The sequence below is a fragment of the Melospiza georgiana genome, chromosome 7, assembly GCF_028018845.1.
Source record: "Melospiza georgiana isolate bMelGeo1 chromosome 7, bMelGeo1.pri, whole genome shotgun sequence".
NCBI classification, from domain to species: domain Eukaryota; kingdom Metazoa; phylum Chordata; class Aves; order Passeriformes; family Passerellidae; genus Melospiza; species Melospiza georgiana.
Genome location: NC_080436.1, coordinates 9694296 through 9719247, shown reverse-complemented (window position 1 = coordinate 9719247; position 24952 = coordinate 9694296). Strand labels below are relative to the sequence as shown.

At 41.3% G+C, this 24952-nt stretch overlaps 1 protein-coding gene across 1 annotated transcript in view; it reads left to right on the top strand.

The window, feature by feature from the left end:
- The window catches only part of CALCRL (calcitonin receptor like receptor), a 66995-nt gene extending 42420 nt beyond the window's left edge, over positions 1-24575 (top strand). The window contains exons 7-13 of the mRNA XM_058028374.1: positions 1699-1825; positions 3170-3323; positions 4519-4579; positions 4692-4758; positions 14396-14614; positions 14972-15013; positions 20784-24575. Of these exons, the coding sequence (XP_057884357.1) occupies positions 1699-1825; positions 3170-3323; positions 4519-4579; positions 4692-4758; positions 14396-14614; positions 14972-15013; positions 20784-21005 (892 nt within the window). The 3' untranslated portion in view covers positions 21006-24575. The remainder of the gene's footprint in view (positions 1-1698; positions 1826-3169; positions 3324-4518; positions 4580-4691; positions 4759-14395; positions 14615-14971; positions 15014-20783) is intronic.
- The last annotated feature ends 377 nt before the right edge of the window (positions 24576-24952 follow it).

The following is a 24952-nucleotide window of genomic DNA, read 5'->3' as shown; positions in this document are numbered from 1 at the left end:
CCTTGAGTCTTAACAATAAGCAGACAGAATTCCAGAGCTGTTCAGGACTTGTTTACACAAAGCCCTTCGCTGCAATCTAGCATTGTCTCTCTTTTCATATATAAAACATACAGGGGGGAAAAGAAAACACAGAAAAATACATTTGCAAAGAATGTAAGACCCTGTATGTTATAATAATTAAATTTTATCCTTTTTTTGGGTATTAAAACAAGACTCAAATAAAATCTTAAAGAGCCTAATGAAATATATTTTTCCTCAAACTCATATGCAACCCTGTTGTCCATATTTTGAAACTTTTTCTTTTGTGTTTTCTTCAGCCAAATGACACGTGGCAACCAAAGTTTCCTGTAGGTCGCTGTTAAATGGCAGCACTGGTTAGAGAGGGGTTTCCTTCTCCTTGCCCTGTTTTTAGTGCCATGGGCTGGGAGTGTCTCAGGGCAGTGAGTACTGTGAGCTCAGTGCAGGGGTCTGTGGGTGCTTGGTGCCCTGCCCTTGTGAGAGCTGCAAAGGGTGCAGCCAAGGCTGCCCTATGGCCAGGCCTGTGGGGCTGTCCTCTTTTTTCTTTGGTCACCTTGGTTGTTGTTTCATCTGTCAGCAGTTTTCAATGTACTCTTCCAGCCTTTGTGAAGATTCCATATCTGCATTTCTCTGAAAAAATATAAAGGTGTCCCTTATATCCTCTCAAATTAAAAACAAATCACCGATGTCCCTCCTTTATCTTTTCTTCCAGGCATGCTATTTGAAGAGGCCAGAAAACTTGACTTAATTTTTTTTCCCTTTAGACATGTCCCCTGCTGCCCTTTTGAATGTGTTTCTGATTTCTCTCAGTGGCACGTGTGTAAGTGGTAGATTTTCTCCCCCAGTTGGTCATTCCCAAGGGTCAATCAGCTGCACTCCATCTCTCTGGCCATTACCTGGGGACAGGCAGGTGTGGGGACTCTGCAGCAACTCAGTGCTGTCTCTGAAGCAGCCCAGGAGTTCACTGAAAATCTTGAATGAGACGCAGTCCCTCCTCCTTGATTACACTGAGTTATTCCTGCTTCCTCTAGAATGGCGGAAAAACAGAAAGTTGCTGCACCTAAGTTCAACATTCTTTGATATAGCTGAATTTCAGTTTGGTTTTTTTTGTTTATCTTTCAAAGATATTCTCTCTTTAATTTTATTGCAAGATTAAAAGCAAATTTTAGAAATTAACACAATTAAATGCAGTTCTCTAGGGATTTTATAATTATGTCCTATAAATTGTTTATAACTAAATTATACACAAAAGTCAGGGGGAGATTTGCATTACTTTGCTTATTTAGATAATTCTCTAACTTTGGGCTGAAGAAAAGAGAAGAAAAGGATATGAAAGGTCTGATTTGGGTAAATGGAAACAGGGTAAGACAGCTTCATCAAATACAGGTGTGATAGGTAATTGGGAAATTCTTCAGGAACTAACCAAAAGAAAAGTAAATCTTCTGAAAATTATTATCAGCATTTAAATAGCTTTCAGCTGGACACTATAAGCATATTGGATCTAAATGTACTTTCTTTCTTCCCTTTGCTGTATTAAATTTGCTCTGGACATGAAGAAAGTGTTGGTGTAGGACTTGTTAGTAAAATCAAGAGCTCTAACATTTTCAAATGTCAGAGTTGTCCCCAAGTACACATAGCTGTCCTCCCATGTACTCATTTGTTCTTGTTTCTCTTTTCCAGGAGCTTGAGCTGCCAAAGGATTACCCTGCATAAAAATCTGTTTTTCTCTTTTGTTTGCAACTCTGTTGTAACAATAATTTCACTGACGGCCGTTGCCAACAACCAGGAATTAGTTGCAACCAACCCAGTAAGTGAAAGTCTGGCAGAGTGTGTGTGTTTGTAGGTGAGTGGCCCAGAGAGTGCTGCAGCAGAGGTGGGAGTGCACAGCTGATGGAATGCTCTCTGCAGATGCCTCGCAGTGCCTGGCACGCTGCACTCTCCAGGCTGTGGAATGGTAAAAGTGGGGCTGAGCTCACTGGATGCCTCTTCCCAGCTCCACAGAGTGGTTTTTTGCCCTGAAACAGCTGCATCTATTCTAGATGGCTGTGCTTTACTGTGAGAGTATAAGGGTCAGGGAGGCTGACAGCTGAATTCACCAAGGTTTTGCAAGACGTTTTGGATCTGTCTTATGGCTTTAGCATGGCCATCTTCAGTTAAACTAAGAAAAATTTTCATTTTTGCAACACAATATTCTAAAGATGAAGTACATAAACAAACAAATCCCTAGCTCTGGCTTTATTGTTTTTTAGACATGGAAGATAAATCTTAATTCTGAAGTTAGGTTAAACACTGCAGAAGTTGAATTGAGTAAAAAGATGATTTCCTTTTCTCCTGTAGAAGCAGTCATCAATGTGCTGGAAAACATACCTGAGATAGCTGCTAATAATCATCATCAAGTGAGTTAGGTAGCAGAAAATGGTAAAACAATATTGGGTTTTGGTTTGTTTTAAGCCAAGTGGCAGAAATAGAACAATCAAACAGGCAGCAATATTGGAAGGATGGGAAAAAATGTTTTAATGTGACCAAATCTGCAAGTTAGCTGTTCGTCCTTGTTCACAACCTCACATACTTCCCAATAAATTATATTTATAGCATTTGAACTGTAGAATATATTTTGAAGCTAAATACAAATAATAAATGTCAGGCTTCTCCCGAACCTACTCTGAGCTCTCAGTCCATATGTGCAGTTATGAGTAGGTTACAACTGGAAGTATTGTAAGCATTTTAAAAACATGAATTGTTCTCTGAGGTAGTTATATGTTGTGATGGGTAAAACAGAGGGGATTACCCACATCAAAGTACATTTCTTGTGGGGTTATTATCTGATAATTTAAAGATTTGGAATGGTTAAGTGTGGTAAGGTTTGCAATAAGGCAAAATATCATAGCAGCATTCTGTCACGCTGGAGCATGTCAGGGTCCTCGTGTTTGAATAATAAAAATCCAGACTCAGTTATTAGTTTTATGTCACCACAAAGTAGGGGATTGTAATCTGAAGAAAATTCTATTTAAAAAAGTAAATAAATATGTAATTGTATTGAAAAGCAGAATAAACATTATTTCCAGTGATATTTTTTCCACTTTGCAAATAAAACTCTGAGATTTCTGCAAATTATAAATTTATGTTATACCCTGTTTCTTTTTCCCTGCAGGTTAGTTGCAAAGTGTCACAGTTCATCTACCTGTACCTGATGGGTTGCAACTACTTTTGGATGCTGTGTGAAGGCATTTACCTGCACACACTGATTGTGGTGGCTGTTTTTGCTGAGAAGCAGCACTTGATGTGGTATTACCTTCTTGGCTGGGGTATGTGCTTTCACCTTGTGCATTTTCAGGTCAATGCAGCCTCTTCCTCCCTCAAACACCCCTACCTTTGCCTCTCTGAGCTGTAGCTTTGAGTGACCATGGCACACCCCAATTCTTTGTCTGGAGTGTTTGAACAAGCTTAGAAATATTAATGTAGGAAGTTGTGTGTACCTCTGCTGAGAGAGAGAGATTATGCATCTCTGGAGTCAGGAAGTGACTCCTCCTTTGTATAGAGAAAATAGTCTCCTATATAAAAGAGACCTTAAGAAGTAATTATTCATTGTTCCTCACCTCAAAGATGTTTATTCAGGAGTGAATGTTTGTTTTCAGAGAAGTCTCGCCATGCCGAGGGTGGAGGGTCAGGAGTTAGAGATGGCTGAGGATTTATTTTTCCAGCACTTCCATTTGACCTGTATTGTTCACTAAGCAAACACAGAATAGCAGTAACTGGACATCTCGAGTAGTATCAGTATCAAAACCAACAAGCCAAGCCCACTCACTGCAGATAATGCACAAGGGCTTGTTCACAAAGTGAAAGTGAGGGCTCTGGCAGCCTCCCTGCACTGGCACACCAGGCTCCAGTGTGATGGGTACCTGGGTCACTGCCCCACTGCAGGCACAGCTGGGAGCTCACAGCTGCTCAGCAGCTCCTGAAGATCAGGCACCACCAGAGGTCAAGGGCCCCAGATGACTAATTTACTTATTCTTTTCATTTTTTTTTTCATTTGGCTTAATTTTCTGAGTCTAATTTCAAAGCTGTTTTTTTTTAATACAGCAAGGTGTTGATACTTTGTCCTCATACCAGTGAGAACATGCTCTCCACTGGTGACACTATTGAAGCTTTGCTCATTAATGCAACCACCATTTTAATATTACCTTCCTATTGCTGGAACTGCAGATTGCAGCCTGAAAAGCCTCTGTTAATGCAGATAACTTGTATTCTAAAAAGTTGATTTGCCTTTCCTGCTTGTTGCTGTGGATTTCTTGGCAAGTCAGTGGGAATAAGGTTTCACACAGCCCTCAGAAAGAAATCTAAGGAAAGAAAGTTTAAATTGGTCCATGTTAGTTTATTTTCTCTGCAGGTATATAGTTTGGGTGAGATGAAAATACAGAAGATTCCTACAAAATATGCAAGTTTGCTTAGGTATTAACCAGGTTTTACTAATGAAGAAAATGCTGGCTTTTTTCTCCACAGGTTTTCCACTGATCCCTGCCTGCATACATGCTGTTGCAAGAAGCTTATATTATAATGACAAGTAAGTAGCTTCAGCTTGCTTTGCAAAACTTTTATATTTTCTTTAAGGTAAAAAAACCCAACAAAGCTAATAAATACCTTTTTTTTTTTCTTTTCTTGTTTGTTTTCTGTAGTTGTTGGATCAGCTCTGATACTCATCTGCTTTACATCATCCATGGCCCTATTTGTGCTGCTCTCTTGGTAAGCATTTTTCAAATAATATTTTGTTTTCTTGTTTTTTTTCTGGCTGCTCTTGATGGGCTTACAAAGGTAAGAGCCTTAAGCCAACATTTAGAGGTCAGTGTCACTTGTGAGTCTGCTGCTTCACCCAGCAGGTGCTTCAGACACACAAGATACAAGAAGTCTTGGCCTTATTAAGGATCTGTGCTTCTGGTCCTTGGAGAAACTCAGGGTTTGCAGTGTTGATTATCATTCCACTTAAATGTTAGAGACAAAGAAGGACTAAACCTTACCTGGAGTAGTGGAGGGGAATTTAAAATGCTTCCTTGAGCTGAGAATGCCTCTCTTGGCCAGACTAATTGCCAGGTGGACCCTGCCAGGAGCCTCACTGAGCCGTGGCCAAGCAGCCACCAGACTGTCTGGGGTTCAGGGAGGGGCTTTGGGTGCCAGGACTGGCTGTGGATGGGAATATGGGATGGAGAGAAATCACAGCAGGTGATTGTGAGAGAGCCAGTGCAAATGGTTCTGCCAGTACCTGTGACTGGCCCTGTTCTGACACTGATTTAGCACTCTCTGCTTTGGCCACTGGGGTATTGCAGCTCCTCTGTTTCTGGAGTGCTCAGGAAATCTTAGAGCACAGTGTTCTGTCTGACACCCCAAGTCAGTGCCAGCTCTATTCAGTGTTCACTGCTAAATGAAATTCTGGGTGAGTAGCTGAGGACATTACTGCATAAAAATCAATCTTGTAGGTCAGTTGCACCAGGACTGGATTTACCCCATGGAATTCAGGCAGTGGATTGTTGCTAAATAGAAATAGGTGTGCACTTAAACAACTATCATAATTAACATAATTAGCATAGAAGCATTCCATATGTCATTAGCCCCTGACGGTGTCTGACAGTCATTTGTTTGATTGAAGCAAAAACCTCAAGCTGATCTGGCCAAACTGCTGGGTCCATGGCTGCTGACTTTGCTCCCCACTTTTCAGTTCACAAAAAGAAGTTGATAGGAATAAAAACCTTTATGGAATTTCATAACTTTATGGAAATAATTCCCTTTCTGATCTACACTTTGCCCTTCTGTTAACTTGTTAATGAATACCTGTGGAGGGCATTCAGTGCATGGAGGATTCTCTCAGAAGACCATTGCATAAATCCTGGGATTCTTGTGAATCCCTTTTTCATTCACAGTGAAATTAACTAGTGAACTTAAATTTTGAAGACTGTGATACCATGACAGACCTGAGCCCATGTGTGTGGGCAGCCAGAGCAATACCCATGAAGTCATGGAGATCTGCGACCCTTGGGGTGTGAATTATTGCTGGTAATCTCTTGCCCTGTCAGACAGGTCTGCTGTATCTGTTCATGTACGGATCTGCTATGCTCTAATGTGTAAACTTAAACTCAGTTCTAAATCCTTTCAGTTTTTATTCCCTCTGCTTTACACAGGAGATGAAACCCTGTTTTCACAGAAAAGTATTGGGGTTTTTTGTGGGTTGTTACTTTCATTGTTCTGGTGTCTCTTCACAGATATATCACTTAAGTAAAATTCTTTCAAGCTGAACAATAATTAGTATTAGAATTTGCTTTAAATAGCAATGTAAAAATTTGTGTAAAAACTGTAAGACTGTACTATGTTCCATGAAGTGGCCTCATTTTAGGATGTAAGGTCATTTTTTTCTCTTTCTAAGCAGTGGCCTCCATAAAATCACACTGCAAGTGGCCAGACTCCGGTGGGATTCAAATGCTCTGGATCCATCCCAAATGACCAAGTCTTGTTTCTATTCAAGGCCACATTCAGAATGTTCTTTGATTTTACTGGAGGCATAATAATCATCTCTGTGGGGTTGGTCTGGGCAGGGTCTTTGTCCATCCTCTTTGCAATTTACAACTTTGTTCACCTGATATTCATATATTTTTCATGACCGAACTAAAAGTGTTTCTCTTGTATTTTTCTTGCCTCAGTACAATGAGTAAATTTATTTGAAAATCATCTAGGAATAACAGATTAAACTGTGCATCTTGCCTGTAATGTGAAAGTACTTTAAAGGAGTTGTTTTCTTTTCTGGAGGCAAAAAAAAAGATTTTTTTTTGTTTCAATTCAGAAAAGACAAGGCAGGGCTAAAGATGTTAGATTAAATGCATGTGTTTAGGCTTTGTGAACAGAACCCTCATTTGCTTAAGCAGCTTGCTTGCCAGATACAATTTCCACACTTTACTAAGCATGACCTGCTTTAGTAGACATTTAAGCAACAACATTAAACTGCAAATTAGATAACGAGGGGGAAGACACTGTTTCTATTTGCAGGAGCAGATCTCAAAGAACGTGAAGGGGACTGTCAAGTGGGTGCCAGGGAGAATTGGCAGAAACCAATGGAAATTTAACTCTCGTACACCACTGAAAATCCTACAATTACATAAAGTTAAAAACAACGCTGCTTTTATGGCCCCTGTTGTTACGTAACTGTGGTCAGTTCTTCTGCCAAAGAAACAGGAGCAGACATAGGTTGCACTTTGATTGGAATTGTCTTCAACTGACCATTAAATTACAACTGTCTGCCTAAGCACTCACAATTAAAGAAACAGAGTGGGAATGAGACAGCAGAGGGTGATGTTAGTTTGCATGCTAGACAAATATTGATCAAAATCGAGTGGGGAGGGAAAAGGAATTGGTTTGCACTTCAGTGAAAGCAGTAGTGATTTCATGTAGACTTCAGATGTGCCAGTGCTCTTGTGGTTTTCTTTGTTTGGGTACCACTGGATTACTTAGCTATGCCATTTTTCATATAGATATTGTCACAGGGATGTTCCTTTCTCCCTGCAATAATGTTATTTGTTGGTGTTGCAGTCTGACAGACCTCTACAGATGCAAGTTCTGAGTGAAGGTGTGCTAGAATGAAGCTCAGGTGCTCCCCTGTCTTTTATGTCCTTGTGTTTAATGATTTTAAGCTCAACTTGGTACCAGGCTTAGGAGTTTAGAAGTTGAATGCTCAGTTGTGTCCAAGCAGGCAAAGAAATGGAGCTGAACAACTGTACTAAAAGCCAGGCAGTGGCTACCAACTCATAACTAAAAATATCTGAGTGCCTTGAGTGAGAATGGTCTGTTTATATCATACTGAGGAAGAATTGAAACAGAATTTAAACTAAAAGGATTACTATACTACTTAGTGCAAACTCAGCATGGAGAAAAGTAGAAATATCAGGGACATGAGGAGAGTTTAATTCAAAAACTGCAGCCCCTATTGACTTAGGAACTCAGCTTCAGTTCATTGTGACTCTCAAGCCAGACTCTAAATGTTGCTGAGTTTCCAGTATAGGCACCAACACATTTTTTTGTGTCTAGGATTGCCTTCTCTGCCTTTGTTTCTATTTTTGCTCAGTTGCCTTGTTCAATTTTCAGGTCACTGTGGGGCTGTTGCTATTTCACTCTGTGTTCATTGTGCAGATAGCACAACAGAGCTCCTTTGGGCTTTTCCAAACCATCACAATCAATTTGATGATAATGTGCATGCAAGGAGTTCCACTGCCCTACTTTTGCTTAAATGTAAAAATCTACTCAGCACCTTACTTAAAACCAGGACCTGCTTTCATGACTTCAATTAAAAATTCAGTTCATCCCAATCTCACTTTTATTTTCTGACAGAAGAGATATTCATCAAAAACTAGTGCTACATACTTGTACTGACACTCATCCTGTTCTGCTCAGCTCTGCCCTCTGCATTGCCTCCTCCCTTTTTGCTGTTTGCAAACTCATTGCATGCTTAATTTTGTGCATTTTGGTTTTGGTGGGTGAAACAAATAGAAAAAATCCGTGCATATTTTAAAAGAACTCCCTCATTGGGTACTGCAATTTATGCCTGGCTGCTGCAGCTTTCATCTTCAGCTGGCACTTAAGGACAGTGTTATAGGAATTGGCCACACTGCCAAAACATGAGAGGACAGAAAACTCAGTGTTTGAGATGTGTTAATGTTGAACAAGTAGATTTGAGAAGGATTAAATTTAGAAATGGAGGAAGGACTCATTGTCTGCACGTACAATAGGAAGTTGGATAGGGATCGTGGGCTACATAAAATCCAAATAAATCCCTTGAGAAAGAGTCAGAAGACCTTGGGTGTTTAAACAAAGCTTAAAGGTAGCTGGAGGCTTCCAGGAGAACTTCATGCAGTAGTTTCCTATGTAAAACAGCTTCCTGTTAGAGTTATTTAAATAGCATGTAAGTAGAATATAAATAACATCCCATATCTGTAAAGGGCTGTGTTGCTATAATAGCACAGAGCTATTTATCCTGAAAGCCTGAACTGACAGAAAGAATTCTGCCAGGGCTGTGGAGCGTGACAGCCACAGTCTGAAATGCCTTCCCTGCTTGCACTTGTGCTACAGCAAGACAGAGAATTCCTCCTAGACCAGAAATTCTGATGTATTTTAGAAGGGATTTGTCTGTCTGTCTGCCAGATTCTTCCCCTACCCCCATTTGTCTGTAGCTGTTGGCAAGGGCAGACAGTCCTGTGGAGGCAGAGATGGGAGCAGAGCCTCTGTCCCTTCCATAGCAGCTTCCCAGAGCACCTCTGTCCTGTCTGAGCCTGGGACAAGGACAGGGACTGGCTCAGCTCCCAGGGTCTCATTGCCTGCAGCTCCCACCAGGGGCTGCACAGGAGGTAAGGGTGGGCTGGGATCATCCCCAGGGCTGCTGGGGCTCTGGTTCCTCATCCCTGGGGGTTTGTGTGTATCCATGCACATCCCTGTGTGTGTATCCATGCACATCCCTGTGTGTGTGTGTGTATCCATGCACATCCCTGTGTGTGTGTGTGTATCCATGCACATACCTGTGTGTGTGTGTATCCATACACATCCCTGTGTGTGTGTATCCATGCACATCCCTGTGTGTGTGTGTGTATCCATACACATACCTGTGTGTGTGTATCCATGCACATACCCGTGTGTGTGTGTATCCATGCACATCCCTGTGTGTGTATCCATACACATCCCTGTGTGTGTGTGTATCCATGCACATTCCTGTGTGTGTGTGTGTATCCATGCACATCCCTGTGTGTGTGTGTATCCATACACATACCTGTGTGTGTGTATCCATGCACATCCCTGTGTGTGTGTGTATCCATACACATACCTGTGTGTGTATCCATACACATACCTGTGTGCGTGTGTATCCATGCACATCCCTGTGTGTGTATCCATGCACATCCCTGTGTGTGTATCCATACACATACCTGTGTGTGTATCCATACACATCCCTGTGTGTGTGTGTATCCATGCACATCCCTGTGTGTGTATCCATGCACATCCCTGTGTGTGTGTGTATCCATGCACATCCCTGTGTGTGTGTGTGTATCCATGCACATCCCTGTGTGTGTATCCATGCACATCCCTGTGTGTGTATTCACGCACATCCCTGTGTGTGTGTGTATCCATGCACATACCTGTGTGTGTGTGTATCCATGCACATCCCTGTGTGTGTGTGTATCCATGCACATCCCTGTGTGTGTGTGTATCCATGCACATACCTGTGTGTGTATTCACGCACATCCCTGTGTGTGTGTGTATCCATACACATCCCTGTGTGTGTGTGTATCCATGCACATACCTGTGTGTGTATTCACGCACATCCCTGTGTGTGTGTGTATCCATGCACATACCTGTGTGTGTATTCACGCACATCCCTGTGTGTGTGTGTATCCATACACATCCCTGTGTGTGTGTATCCATGCACATACCTGTGTGTGTGTATCCATGCACATCCCTGTGTGTGTGTGTATCCATGCACATCCCTGTGTGTGTATTCACGCACATCCCTGTGTGTGTGTGTATCCATGCACATACCTGTGTGTGTGTGTATCCATGCACATCCCTGTGTGTGTGTGTGTATCCATGCACATCCCTGTGTGTGTGTGTATCCATGCACATACCTGTGTGTGTGTGTATCCATGCACATACCTGTGTGTGTGTATCCATGCACATCCCTGTGTGTGTGTGTATCCATGCACATCCCTGTGTGTGTATCCATACACATCCCTGTGTGTGTGTATCCATGCACATCCCTGTGTGTGTATCCATGCACATCCCTGTGTGTGTATCCATGCACATACCTGTGTGTGTGTGTATCCATGCACATACCTGTGTGTGTGTTTATCCATACACATCCCTGTGTGTGTGTATCCATGCACATCCCTGTGTGTGTATCCATGCACATACCTGTGTGTGTGTTTATCCATACACATCCCTGTGTGTGTGTATCCATGCACATCCCTGTGTGTGTATCCATGCACATACCTGTGTGTGTGTGTATCCATGCACATCCCTGTGTGTGTGTATCCATGCACATCCCTGTGTGTGTGTATCCATGCACATCCCTGTGTGTGTGTGTGTATCCATGCACATACCTGTGTGTGTGTATCCATGCACATCCCTGTGTGTGTGTGTATCCATGCACATACCTGTGTGCGTGTGTATCCATGCACATCCCTGTGTGTGTGTATCCATACACATCCCTGTGTGTGTGTATCCATGCACATACCTGTGTGTGTGTATCCATGCACATCCCTGTGTGTGTGTGTATCCATGCACATCCCTGTGTGTGTATTCACGCACATCCCTGTGTGTGTGTGTATCCATGCACATACCTGTGTGTGTGTGTATCCATGCACATCCCTGTGTGTGTATCCATGCACATACCTGTGTGTGTATTCACGCACATCCCTGTGTGTGTGTGTGTATCCATGCACATCCCTGTGTGTGTGTGTATCCATGCACATACCTGTGTGTGTATTCACGCACATCCCTGTGTGTGTGTGTATCCATGCACATACCTGTGTGTGTGTGTATCCATGCACATACCTGTGTGTGTGTATCCATGCACATCCCTGTGTGTGTGTGTATCCATGCACATCCCTGTGTGTGTATCCATACACATCCCTGTGTGTGTGTATCCATGCACATCCCTGTGTGTGTGTATCCATGCACATCCCTGTGTGTGTATCCATGCACATACCTGTGTGTGTGTGTATCCATGCACATACCTGTGTGTGTGTTTATCCATACACATCCCTGTGTGTGTGTATCCATGCACATCCCTGTGTGTGTATCCATGCACATACCTGTGTGTGTGTATCCATGCACATCCCTGTGTGTGTATCCATGCACATCCCTGTGTGTGTATCCATGCACATACCTGTGTGTGTGTGTATCCATGCACATCCCTGTGTGTGTGTATCCATGCACATCCCTGTGTGTGTATCCATGCACATCCCTGTGTGTGTATCCATGCACATACCTGTGTGCGTGTATCCATGCACATCCCTGTGTGTGTATCCATGCACATCCCTGTGTGTGTATCCATGCACATACCTGTGTGCGTGTGTATCCATGCACATCCCTGTGTGTGTGTATCCATGCACATCCCTGTGTGTGTATCCATGCACATCCCTGTGTGTGTATCCATGCACATACCTGTGTGTGTGTGTATCCATGCACATACCTGTGTGTGTGTTTATCCATACACATCCCTGTGTGTGTGTATCCATGCACATCCCTGTGTGTGTATCCATGCACATACCTGTGTGTGTGTATCCATGCACATCCCTGTGTGTGTATCCATGCACATACCTGTGTGTGTGTTTATCCATACACATCCCTGTGTGTGTGTATCCATGCACATCCCTGTGTGTGTATCCATGCACATACCTGTGTGTGTGTGTATCCATGCACATCCCTGTGTGTGTGTATCCATGCACATCCCTGTGTGTGTATCCATGCACATCCCTGTGTGTGTATCCATGCACATACCTGTGTGTGTGTGTATCCATGCACATACCTGTGTGTGTGTTTATCCATACACATCCCTGTGTGTGTGTATCCATGCACATCCCTGTGTGTGTATCCATGCACATACCTGTGTGTGTGTTTATCCATACACATCCCTGTGTGTGTGTATCCATGCACATCCCTGTGTGTGTATCCATGCACATACCTGTGTGTGTGTGTATCCATGCACATACCTGTGTGTGTGTGTATCCATGCACATCCCTGTGTGTGTGTGTATCCATGCACATCCCTGTGTGTGTGTGTATCCATGCACATACCTGTGTGTGTGTGTATCCATGCACATCCCTGTGTGTGTGTATCCATGCACATCCCTGTGTGTGTATCCATGCACATACCTGTGTGTGTGTGTATCCATGCACATACCTGTGTGTGTGTTTATCCATACACATCCCTGTGTGTGTGTATCCATGCACATCCCTGTGTGTGTATCCATGCACATACCTGTGTGTGTGTTTATCCATACACATCCCTGTGTGTGTGTATCCATGCACATCCCTGTGTGTGTATCCATGCACATACCTGTGTGTGTGTGTATCCATGCACATCCCTGTGTGTGTGTATCCATGCACATCCCTGTGTGTGTGTGTATCCATGCACATCCCTGTGTGTGTGTGTATCCATGCACATACCTGTGTGTGTGTGTATCCATGCACATCCCTGTGTGTGTGTATCCATGCACATCCCTGTGTGTGTGTGTATCCATGCACATCCCTGTGTGTGTGTGTATCCATGCACATACCTGTGTGTGTGTGTATCCATGCACATCCCTGTGTGTGTGTATCCATGCACATCCCTGTGTGTGTGTGTATCCATGCACATCCCTGTGTGTGTGTGTATCCATGCACATCCCTGTGTGTGTGTGTATCCATGCACATCCCTGTGTGTGTGTATCCATGCACATCCCTGTGTGTGTGTATCCATACACATACCTGTGTGTGTGTGTATCCATGCACATCCCTGTGTGTGTGTATCCATGCACATACCTGTGTGTGTCTGTATCCATACACATACCTGTGTGCGTGTGTATCCATGCACATCCCTGTGTGTGTGTATCCATGCACATACCTGTGTGTGTCTGTATCCATACACATATCCGTGTATCAGTTTTGTGTTTGCTCACAATGACAGTTTGGGATTATTTTTCCTGGTCAAACCTGGAAAAAAAACAGAGATATACCATTTCTAACAAAAGAAAGCCTTAGTAACTATGGAAATAAACAATTTCAGTAGTGCAAGGGAATGACATGGAGCATCATCTCAGTGCTTGCCCCATTGGCAGCTCTGCTGAAAGAATAAAAGATCCAACCATTGGCTACTGTAAGAATGCCAAATGTACTGTTTGTCCAGAGGAATATACAGCTCCTTGTAGCAGCATTTTGATGATTTTTTTATTATTATTCAGATTTTACCTTCTCTTGAAGTTTACCAAATTCATGTTTGAAAAATAAAAAGTAGGGCTTTGAAGAACCATATTTAAATGCAAGGAGGGAAAAGCATCTTCCTCTCTCTTGACCAGCTAGAAAAGAATCAGTCCTTTACCCATGCACTGTTACTGGCAGCAGAGAGAAAGGTGTGTGGGTTATTACCACTGGCAGGTACTTTGCTTAGAGAGTTTGAGGAATGGGTGTGGATAGTGGAATTTTGAGCCACATCTCAGTTACTTTAAGGTATTTTCAAAGATGTTCCTCTGATATCTCTTGTGTAATCCCAGGGTGATTATACAAGCAGTGTGAGTTTGTGTTGTCTGGTTTCCAGTCTCACAAGTCAGTGTGTGGGATTATTTTCCAGACCTCTTTCTCAGTGTCATTTCCTTTTCTGACAGGTGAACCTTTTCTTCCTGCTGAACATCGTTCGTGTTCTCATAACCAAGCTGAAAGACACCCACAAGGCTGAGTCCAACCTGTACATGAAGGCAGTGAGAGCCACCCTGATTCTTGTCCCTCTCCTTGGCATCGAGTTTGTGCTGTTCCCGTGGCGGCCCGAGGGCAGGATCGCAGAGGAGGTGTACGACTACGTCATGCACATCCTCATGCACTACCAGGTGGGGACAGCAGGCAGCCCTGCCTCCCTCAGCTCAGAGCAGCTGGCACAGCAAGCAAATCAAGAGAAATAGTAGTGTATTGGAGTTTTTAAAGATCTTCATCCATAGTTTTTGATTTTTCAGTATGCTGCATGTTCATTTACTTACCTTCCAATTTTCAAAGGAAACGTCGTGGCAGAAAGATGGCCCCATGTTTTTAGTGGTCTATTTGTAGAACTAGTTCATCATGTTTAGATTTGTCCTGCATTTTCTGTGCCATCTATATCTGAAATTGTATCACAAACCTTTAATTATCTCACACCTGAAATAGCCTACATGCATATGAGTTAAGGCAGAATCTTTGTTTTTATTTTACAGGGTCTACTGGTGGCTACAATCTTCTGCTTCTTCAATGGCGAGGTAGAGTAACAACTTTTACTATATCTATAATAATTTTTCTTTTTTATATGCTTTTGTTTCAGCAATTAAGGAGGTGGTAATATTTTCTTCCTGGTTTTTAATTTTATGTCTAAATTTGTCTAAATTAAAAGAAGAAAACAAGGTATCAGGATGCCAAAAGCAGAGCTTGGAAAGGACTGTGGGATCATTAATGGCACCATTAAGTGTGTTAGGACTGATTCTTGGGTGCTGAGCTATACACATTTGTCTTGATTAAGAAATTGAAGAGAGTTGTCACTTTGATATAAATTCCAGATAAATTTCATAACACTGAAAAGCAGTTCAACACCCAGAAGGTTTTTTTGTCTGTGTTGGAAGCTGTGCAAGATGTTATCCTGGAGAATCACTGCTCGGTCCCTCTGTAGCAGGAACAGGACCACACTGCACAGGTGTTGCTGGGCTGGGCTATGGCTGCACCCCATGGCAGGGGGCTGGAATTGGATGGTCACTAAAGTCTCTTCCAACCAAACTCCTTCTATGAGTCTGGGACTGTTTTATGAGGCTCCCTGGGAGAATTTTAGGCTGAGGTTTGGAAAAGTGTTTTTTAGCACAAGTGAAAAGCAGCATTCCAACAGTCAGACCTTAACAGCTTGGTGCACTTGGGGCAGGAATTTGTGTGGGTCACAAGTGCATGTTTAAGGCACCATGATCAGCCAGTTCCAAGGACAGAGCTCATTCTGACATTAGAGGATTGTGCCAGGTGTCAGCAATAGATGGTATCGATCCTGTTGAAGCTAACAAGCTTTGCTGTTATCTTGGCTAGCTCAAGGTCCCTGGAGGGCACAGGGTGACTTTCATGTGGAAACTCTTGCCCCAGGCTGTAGAGACTACACTTTCAGAGGCTTAGTGTCAGAGATCAAAGTAGTAGGAAGGCTAAAAAAATATATCTGAAATTGTTGATGTTGCTCTTGCTTGCAAAAAAAAAAATCCCAGCAACCCCAAAACAAATGAACAGAACTACCCCCAGCAAAAAACTAACTGGTAATTTGCCAGCACTTTTGGCAGAGGAACAATTACAATGCTATAGTTATTCCTACACATCTGTTTGCTCATTTGTTCTACATTTAGTGTGGTTACAGTGTAGGCTGTAAACAGAAAGTTGGGAGTAACCAGATGTTTTCCTCAGACTGAATAGGGTATTTTTATCTAAAATTGTGTCAGTGTGTTTCTGTAGTGTTATTGGGGAGTAATTTTTACTCAAAGGTAAATATTTCATTAATGCTAGAATTGACTAGTGTAGATTGGCCTTCCTTCTCTTCCCAAGTCCAAAGCTGACAGAATTGCAATGAAACTACTATGGGCTTTGAAGGTTTATTTGTGTGTCTTTGTTGTGTGTCCCCCCACCCAAATGCATGAGTCTCACTGATTTTATTTTTTGCCAAGGAGCCAGAAAAGATGAAGAAAGGCTTTGTCTGGGGTAGGGGCCTTGATCTGATTTTGCCATAGAGCTGATGCGGGTTCAAGTCTCTACTGATACATTTATTTCCAAACAAGAACATCATTAAGTGTTCTGGATTGGATCTGATCACTTGCCCTCACTCTGCATTGACATCTCACTCATTGACACTCTTTCCCTTGTACAGAGCAGAAAGCTCAGGATGCCTTCACAATGCCATGGTATAGTTCAGAATGCATTCTAAAAACAGATATTTGGAAAAAAATCAGATTTTTCTGTCCAGCAGAAAATTAAGGAGGAGGGGTGGAAAACTGTGGAATTTCTGGAGTTTTTATGAAAAAATACTGTCCACTGCTCAGTTCTGTCTTCATCCTTGTGCCTCTTCCAAGGCTGTTTTTAATTTTAAATTATGATTGATTTTGGAATCTATTCCTGTAGCTGTTAATATTTCATTGTTACAAACTCATATTTTTTAACATATCCTTTTCTGCTGTGTAAGAAAAACCAAACCTGAGTCATGCCCTTAATTCACCATGGGCTCATCAGTGGTAAAAGATGAGCTCTTCCACAACTCCTGCTAATAAGTGAATCACTGCTTGAATATCTACTGGCAGAATAATATTTAAAGGAGGATGGAGGTATTTTAACATTTATTAATTTAGGAGTTCAATTTTTAGACCATAGACCTTGACTTAGTTAAACATAGATGTCTGTATTTGCTCTCTAGAGAGTGGAAATTTATCCTTTTTAAACCACTTTTGGGTTCAGTGCTTCAGTGACCACCATTTGCCTTTTTAAAAATTATTTTCAGTACACCTTGCTCAAGAAAGAACTTAGTGCTTTATAAACAACTGTATCAGTAAAAGAAATGCAAAGAGGGAGAATGTAGGTAGGGAAAAATGCCCAGCACAGAAAAAATGTCTTTCCTTTTTCTCCTAAAAGGTTCCAGCCCCAGCAAGTGAGGCTGCAGGCTGGGGGTATTAGCAATTACAAATTGCTAAAAGCACTAGTTTCTTTCTAAGTCTTAGCCTGTTACTGTACATTTTAGTGTGTACCACATATCAGGAGCCAAATCCTGTTCAAGCAAGACACTTCTGGCTAAAAAGTGAAAGAAAGTGATCTGCTAAGATAGAACTTCAGTGAAGATGAATTAAGAAGTGTAAGAAAAATAGCTGGTATGTGCTGCTGACTGCAGCCAGGGAACATCTCGTTTGCTGAGCAGAGCAGCCAGGGATGGCCTGTCAAATCCAGTTCTTGCAGGCACTGCAGCTGCTGGCCACAGAGCTCCTCCAGCCAGGGTGGATGTGCAAGCCCTTCAGCTTGGATGCTCTGTGGCAGGGCTTCCCCAAGGACACTCACAGCCAGTCTGCTCACAGCACATCAGGTTTGCCAGCTTCAGGTGGCCTGGAGTGGCTTTTGGGCTCATACAGGCTGTGCTCAGAGCAGAAGCTTGTCCCAGATCTCTGATAAACCAGTAGGAAGATTCCTGTTGAAATTTTTATAGCAGGTGCTGTAATGACCTATTTGATCTGTGTAAGCCTTGAGGGGTTTGTTTGCTTTTTTCCCTTCATTTCACTGCTCACAGAAACGTTGCCATGAATATCATAGTCTCAGGTTTGCAAGGTTACACAATCTGTTGTACAATAGATGAGATAGATGAGGCTGTGTTGTGGTTTGCTTTGTTTTTTTTCTCCTGGTTGGCTACTGAGCTGTTTAATTTGTCTGGTATCCAGCATCAAGCTACCAGTGTTATAGGGCTGAATGGAAGGAGTCCTTCCTGCAAACTCATCAAATCCAGCCATTATTAAGTTATAAGGTGAGAAAGAAAGACAAGACAAGACAAGACTCTTCTGGCTGGGACCAGCATCTCTGTTAATGACTGAGAAACACAATTATATTATCATAATGTTTTTTCATTCAATGCTTTCCTTAATATACTTTCTTGTAACAAATTTACCAAGTTCTGCCCCTCCTGAGCTGAATTTACAGCTCCATGCCACTGCTCAAAGCTGAGGAGAAAGTGGTGAAAGCTCTGTTCTCACTTAGTGGGCAGACACACATTGTTAAACAGAGCGTAATTGGTTTTTCCCATTATTTTCTATAAATGATTGGAAGGTTAGAGAAGACTGAAAGCCACTCACAACAGATGAAAGGATATAAAACCCTCCAAGAAGAGACACACAGCAGGACAGGGGTGCAGTCCTGATTCAGCAGTTATGGAGAGGCTTTGGGAAGAATGCCAGGAATAGTGGCTCAGTCAGAAATGCATGGAGAGAGCATGATGGGCACTGGGGCAGGCAGGGAGGAAATGCTCTTTGCCCAGGCAGGAAACCCTTTTATAGCTCTGTCCCTGGCATGGGGCAGCTGGACTGCTTTCCCCTGGCACTAGCCCCAAGACACTTGTGTTGCAGGGATGCTGGTGGCTCTCAGGAGCTATGGAAACCTTTAGGATTGGTTAACAAATGCTATTAACAAGCAAAAATAAGATGGACAATTGTCACTGAAGGAACCAGGAGAAGTGTGGGAGAGGAGAGGAGTGGAGTGTGTAGCTTGGCAAGCCTAGTTAATCTCCCAGCTCTGCCAAGAGACTTTTTTGACCTTGTTAAGCCATTTATTTCCAGTTGCTGGCATTTTCCCCACCTCCAGCCTGTCTTGTCTAAAGTGAAAATTGCTCAATGTGTAATTTTTTGCATGTGTGTCTACGTTCAAACTCTGAGCTTATTGAAATAACTGACTGTGAAAGGAGAACAAATATCACATATCTTAGTGATGAACGCAGATTGATTGATTCCAAACTAAATTCCAAGCTTCCCTCTTGGAAAAGCTGGAATTTTGAATATGCTCCTTGTCTTGGCTTTATGATAGATTACAGGAGATGGATTCAAATTGTGCAAAGACTTAAGGTTCTGTATTTGCTCTATTCTATGGTTCCATGCAATGCATATAATGATTAATCAAAAACTTCCTTGCTGAATCAAGTACTCACCCTTTAGGCTCTGAAGAAGTGCACAATTTTTATATGAAAATCAGTAAGGTCTGAAACTCAAAATTGTTAAGATAATTGATTTCTCAGTGTTTGAAAATTTGCGTTTAGATGTTTAGAGTGGATTAGAAAGGTTTTGTGAACAGTAACAAAGCACTTCCTTTGCTCTAAAATGCTAATCTATGTTACTTGGTTGATACTTCTTTCCTTGCTCTAACATCTCCTTGTGAAGGATTTGAGAAATACGAAGTTGTCCTTTAAACAGAGGTTTCTGATACCAGACTGCAGGAAGTCTAAAAACTACATCCCTTTTCTTGTATTTATTTTTATTTTTCATTATTAAAGCCAGAGTAAAATTAGACAAAAGGAACCATTGTGTGAGGGAAATGGAAAGCAAACATAAACCCTGAAGACATATGGAAAATCCTAAAAATATTTACCCACAATATAAACAATTAATTGGAGCAGTCACTGTTCACTGGTTAGCAGATAGGACTGCTTTCTGTACAAAGTTTGGATGAAAAGGAAATTAAATATTCATGACCTGTAGGCAGTTTTTTTTAAAGTAGAAAAATGTTTGAAAAAGCAACAACAGGAGCTGTTACCATTGTTAGCATTCCCCACTTGGCAACTGCCCTGAGAGACTAATTCTGTGGGAATTTCATGAATGTTACACTTCATGGCTCCACTCTGCACAGGTGTTTAACCATACTGGAGGGGAGGAAGGCCGTGACAAACATCACATCCTTTCAGTGCAGACATGTAAACCAGTGGGGCCTTCAGCTATTTTATCAGCTTTATTTTTAACTCTGCTAGAAATGTGCAGTTCAGGAATTTGTCCTTCTTGTCATTTGCTTAAGGTACGGCCAGATATTGGAAAAACTGACTTGAGCTAAAATCATGTAATGATTACAGTAAATTATGGTTTTTGAGAGTAAATGGATTTACAAATGCTGAGGATGTAGGCTTTTGAAAATAAGGATGAACAAAAATTAGCTTTTTAACCTCTGTTTCTGATCTGTCCTACACTGGAAGGCAGCTCACAGGGGAGGATGCAGAAAGTTGTGTCGCTGCTGTTCCTCCTGTAACCTGTGCTTTTCCTGAGCAGCTGGTACACTACAATTGTAAAGTGCTATTACTTCCCACCAAATTTGCTGAAAAATGATGCTAAGTGGTGAACAATTCAGAATTCAAAACTTTTAGCCTCAAGTACTAAATGGCCTGTAGGTGGGTATCCTTGCCCAGGATTTCTGGGCCTTGCTGCCCCATTTGCTGAGACACAGAATGAAGAGACAAACAACGAAGCCCCTGAGCCGTGGTTTACGTGCATTTTGCTTTCTCTGTGGGCACAGGTGCAGGCAGTGCTGAGGAGGCACTGGAACCAGTACAAGATCCAGTTTGAGCACAGCTTCAGCCACTCGGACGCCATGCGCACGGCCTCCTACACCGTGTCCACCATCAGCGACGTGCAGGGCTACGGCTACGGCCACGACTGCGCCGGCGAGCACCTCAATGGAAAGGGCTACCACGACATGGACAGCGTGGCTCTCAAGACTGAGAAGCTCTATGGCTGAGGGGCTGCCCCCTGCCCCACGCCCTGTGCCCATCCACAGCTGATCCAGTGACTTCATGGCCAGAAGATCTCAGCTACCTTGGGGTATGTTCTTCTCCTAAACCGACACGTTTCTCGTGTGTATGTGTGTGTGTGTGTATATACACACGTGCATATATACTGCTGTTTGTGTTTGTGTATCTATCCAGTATGGACATCTGTGCATATATATCTATGTATGTATGTGCATTTATACAAGGATACAAACTTTGCCTCTTCAGTTTCTACTGTGTAGACAAAGTTGGCAAATTTTTGTACAAAGGGAATCAATGAAGGATTTCTTATTTTCTTGGAAGTTTGTATAAGACTGTGCTGTGTTGAAGCCACTTCTTTTGCCTATAGAATATTAGAGTGTAAATACCGTACTCTGTTGTCTTAATTCAACCTAAAATAGAACAAAGCAAAATGGTTTAAGTAGGTGCAATAACAAGAAGTTTTCCAGGTTCTTTTTTTGGTCCAGTATTCATTTGGCTGTCAAAAATCCTGACAGGCAGTCTGAGGTAATAGATTCAAAGATAGATACTGCTGTTTTGGTTAAAGAGATTGATGTTTTGCTTTGGTTTGGCCAGTTTGTTTTCTTCCCACTGTTTTACACCAAGCACAGAGACACCACTTCCAGTGTGAGCCTTCATGTACTTCTGTACTGCAATGTACTATCTTGCACCAAGATTTGAGAAATTTTATTGAAGCTATTTCAGGATATTCAGAAGTGTCTCCTTCTCCTGCATTGTATGGAAGTTTCTTCTGGATTTAACAAAGACAATACTGATGAGGCCTCACTGCCAGAGCAAGGAGTAACCTGAGTCACTGTAAGTCCCTCCAGACACTCGTAGTAACTGCAGCTGGTGGAACTTCACTGTGTTCTTAAGGAATTTACTCAACTGGAGAAGATCATGTACAGAATTCCTTGTGGCATTGTTCTGATTTTACTTTTATGTATTTCCCTGGCCATATGCTTGATAACTTATTCCTTCATTCTTGGGGAAAAGTTTTGGTTAATTTTGTGGCTGTTTTTGCTGTCTGAGGTGAGCGGGCAAGACTGAGCACAGTGCACATGTTATACTACCTTTAAAGCCAGTATAAGACTCAGACCAACCAAGCAAACTAATGTTAGTTATTCTCATTATCTGGAAAATCCAGTATAAGTTTTGTATTACAAAGGTTCAAAACTTTATGGATTGAGAATTTCAATATTATTTTGGATTGGTTGAATCTGAATCTCTGTCTCAGTTAATTAGCTAAGAACAGAAATTTATATGTTGTTTCTTTGGTTCTGCTGGTGCATAAAGGTCTCACTGAAAACTAGGAGGTTGTCAGGAAGGTCTTGAGAAAATGTATCTTTAGAGAAACTTATATTTTTCTTAATCTTTATGCTTTAAAGGAATAGTAGCTTTGTTAAGTGAAATAAAAATGCTCAAGAATGAGGGCATGAAACGAGGTGAGTTCACTGAAAAGGAAAAATGTAAGAAAAAATTTTATGCATTTCATTTGCAGATAAGTCTACTTGAAAAACCAAAATTAGGCAGAAGAAAAAGTAGATGCTGGAACTGTAACAGACTATTTTGCTAATGAGCATATTTCTGATGCATGTAGTCCAGTCAAAAAATTGGAAGACAGTTCTCTCTGAGACCAGTTAGAAATAATTTTGCATACAAAATTATTGTATACAAGCCACCTTGACTTTGACATTTAAACATTTTTGTCAGTAACTTTTCTCTATGCTTCAGTAGTGTCAAGGTAATTTTCAGTGTTTATTACTTTGTGACTTCGTAAAGTGTTTAATACTTTGTACTTAAAAAGAAAACATTAGGAGGACGTGGCAAGGTCCTACCACTTGCACCTTTCTTTAGGTTTTTTTTACAGTTCTTTTGTGTGGAGATTGAACATAGGAAGTGTTTTATTAATGATATCGTTTCACAATATAGAATTTCAGCTAGGATGCACAAATGAAGGTTTCTCCTTTACTGCAAGGCTGTCTGGTCAGTTGATGGGGATGATTTGAAGAATCTGTTGGATCATGTAGAGTAGCGTGAGATCTGGCAATCAGATGTCAGTCTCTTAACTGTTAAGAGTGACAGTAACAATGTCTGCTACAACATGACTACAACACGACTAGAGGTTATTTACAACTCTGCTTGCTGATCTTTGTAGTGTTACTTAACATTTGTGCCATCTTCTGAAGATATCAGTGGTGCAGAGAATCCCTGCTCCAGCTTTACATTTGTGGGACCAGATCATCAGCTGGTATAAATCTGTCTTGAGTTCCCTTTGCACAATCTGCAGGTACCACTGAGACTCAAAGGCCAGACAGGTGTCTGTCCATTTAAATGTGCTGTAAACCATTTATGGCACATTATTAGACAATTATTTCATGGTACCTGGTGGATTGTTGCTGTAATTAACACATAGATGTTGGTTTATCGTTTGATACAGTATTAGACTTTAATTAAGCTTCAATCTCAGAGAGACAGTTCAAATTTAACAGGCTACAGATTTTGTCATTTAATATATATTTCTATTAAAGAAATGTGTAATTATAATTTAGGAGGGAAAATTGTTTTTATTTGGAAATTTCCCTAATTCTAGGTGGACAATCACAGCTTCCTTCTAGGCACACACTTCTCCATCTTCACTTTGGAAAAGAAACACAGCCAGCTGGATGTGCAAGAAAATCTTTCTGGCTGTGAAGGGTCGCATGGTATAGCAGAGCTGTATTTCCCCTCTCCTGCTGAGGTTAGATAATCTGTTTTCTAATTTACATTGGAAAATACCAATTCCTTATTTTGTCTTCCTACCTCACCTTTTTTCAGTTTCTACATAGCTAAGAGAAGAGTCTGATTCTTAAAATGTTTTTCTGTCACTGTAAGTTAAAATCAAATTTTTATGCTGATTTCTCATGTCTCTCTCTACAGAATGTTGTAGTCCATAGCTGTCTTCTCTGGGATGGAAGTAAACTCTCTTTTGGTGGGGCTGTGAGATTCCTTTGAACATGCAGATTATTATTTGTTTATTACCTGTTATTTGCTGTTTCTTTTTTTGTTTATTTACGGAGGATTTATTGTATCAATCTACAGGGGCTACAGCAATAGTTGTCTTACATTTTTTATCTGTAACACCAGCATGTTATGATTCAATGAGAGAAATGTCTATTTTTAATGCTACTGTCTTCGATTAATAAATGGCTGCATTGCAGGGTCCCTCCGTTTGTTTTTTAATGTTGGCATTTATGTTATTCAGTTTTTCATGGTGGTGATCTACAAGAGTATTTGGCTGTAGAAATGCTGCAACATGTACTCCTTTTGATGTCAAGAAACATTTGGGCTGGCAACCAGGCAACATTCATTTATTGTACTATGTAAATAAGATTAATAGAAGCTATGGCATTGTATTTATTGCTTACACTAAGAAGAAAATGGAAAAAATGTGAAGTTATTTTTTTTGGTTGTTTCATTTTCACCTTGTTCATATGAATCATGCATTTTAATTGCTGAGAAAAGTATTGTTTCTGATCAATAAAATATTACTCAATTTATTCATCTCTCTTGTGCTGTAATATAACAAAGCTGATCTAAATTGGCTTTCACAGATGTCTTAACTCTGTGCTGGTTAAATATTAACCCAGGGAGAAAATAATTACATAGAGTTACTAACAATGCTGGTTTTAAGTGTTTTTCAATACTTATATTTAATACTAGAGTGCTGAATTTCTGGAGGAAGTTTGTACAGATAATATAAGATGACTGGACATAAAATTATTTACCTGAAAGTTTAATATCCCTATTTCTTGTCTTCTGAATCCACCTTTTAATAAAAAGTTGTTAATACTTACTTACCTTAAGCCAAAATGTCTGTTTCATCAGGAACTAACAGCAGAGATTAAATTGAGTGTATCTGTCTTCTTCAGCCCCT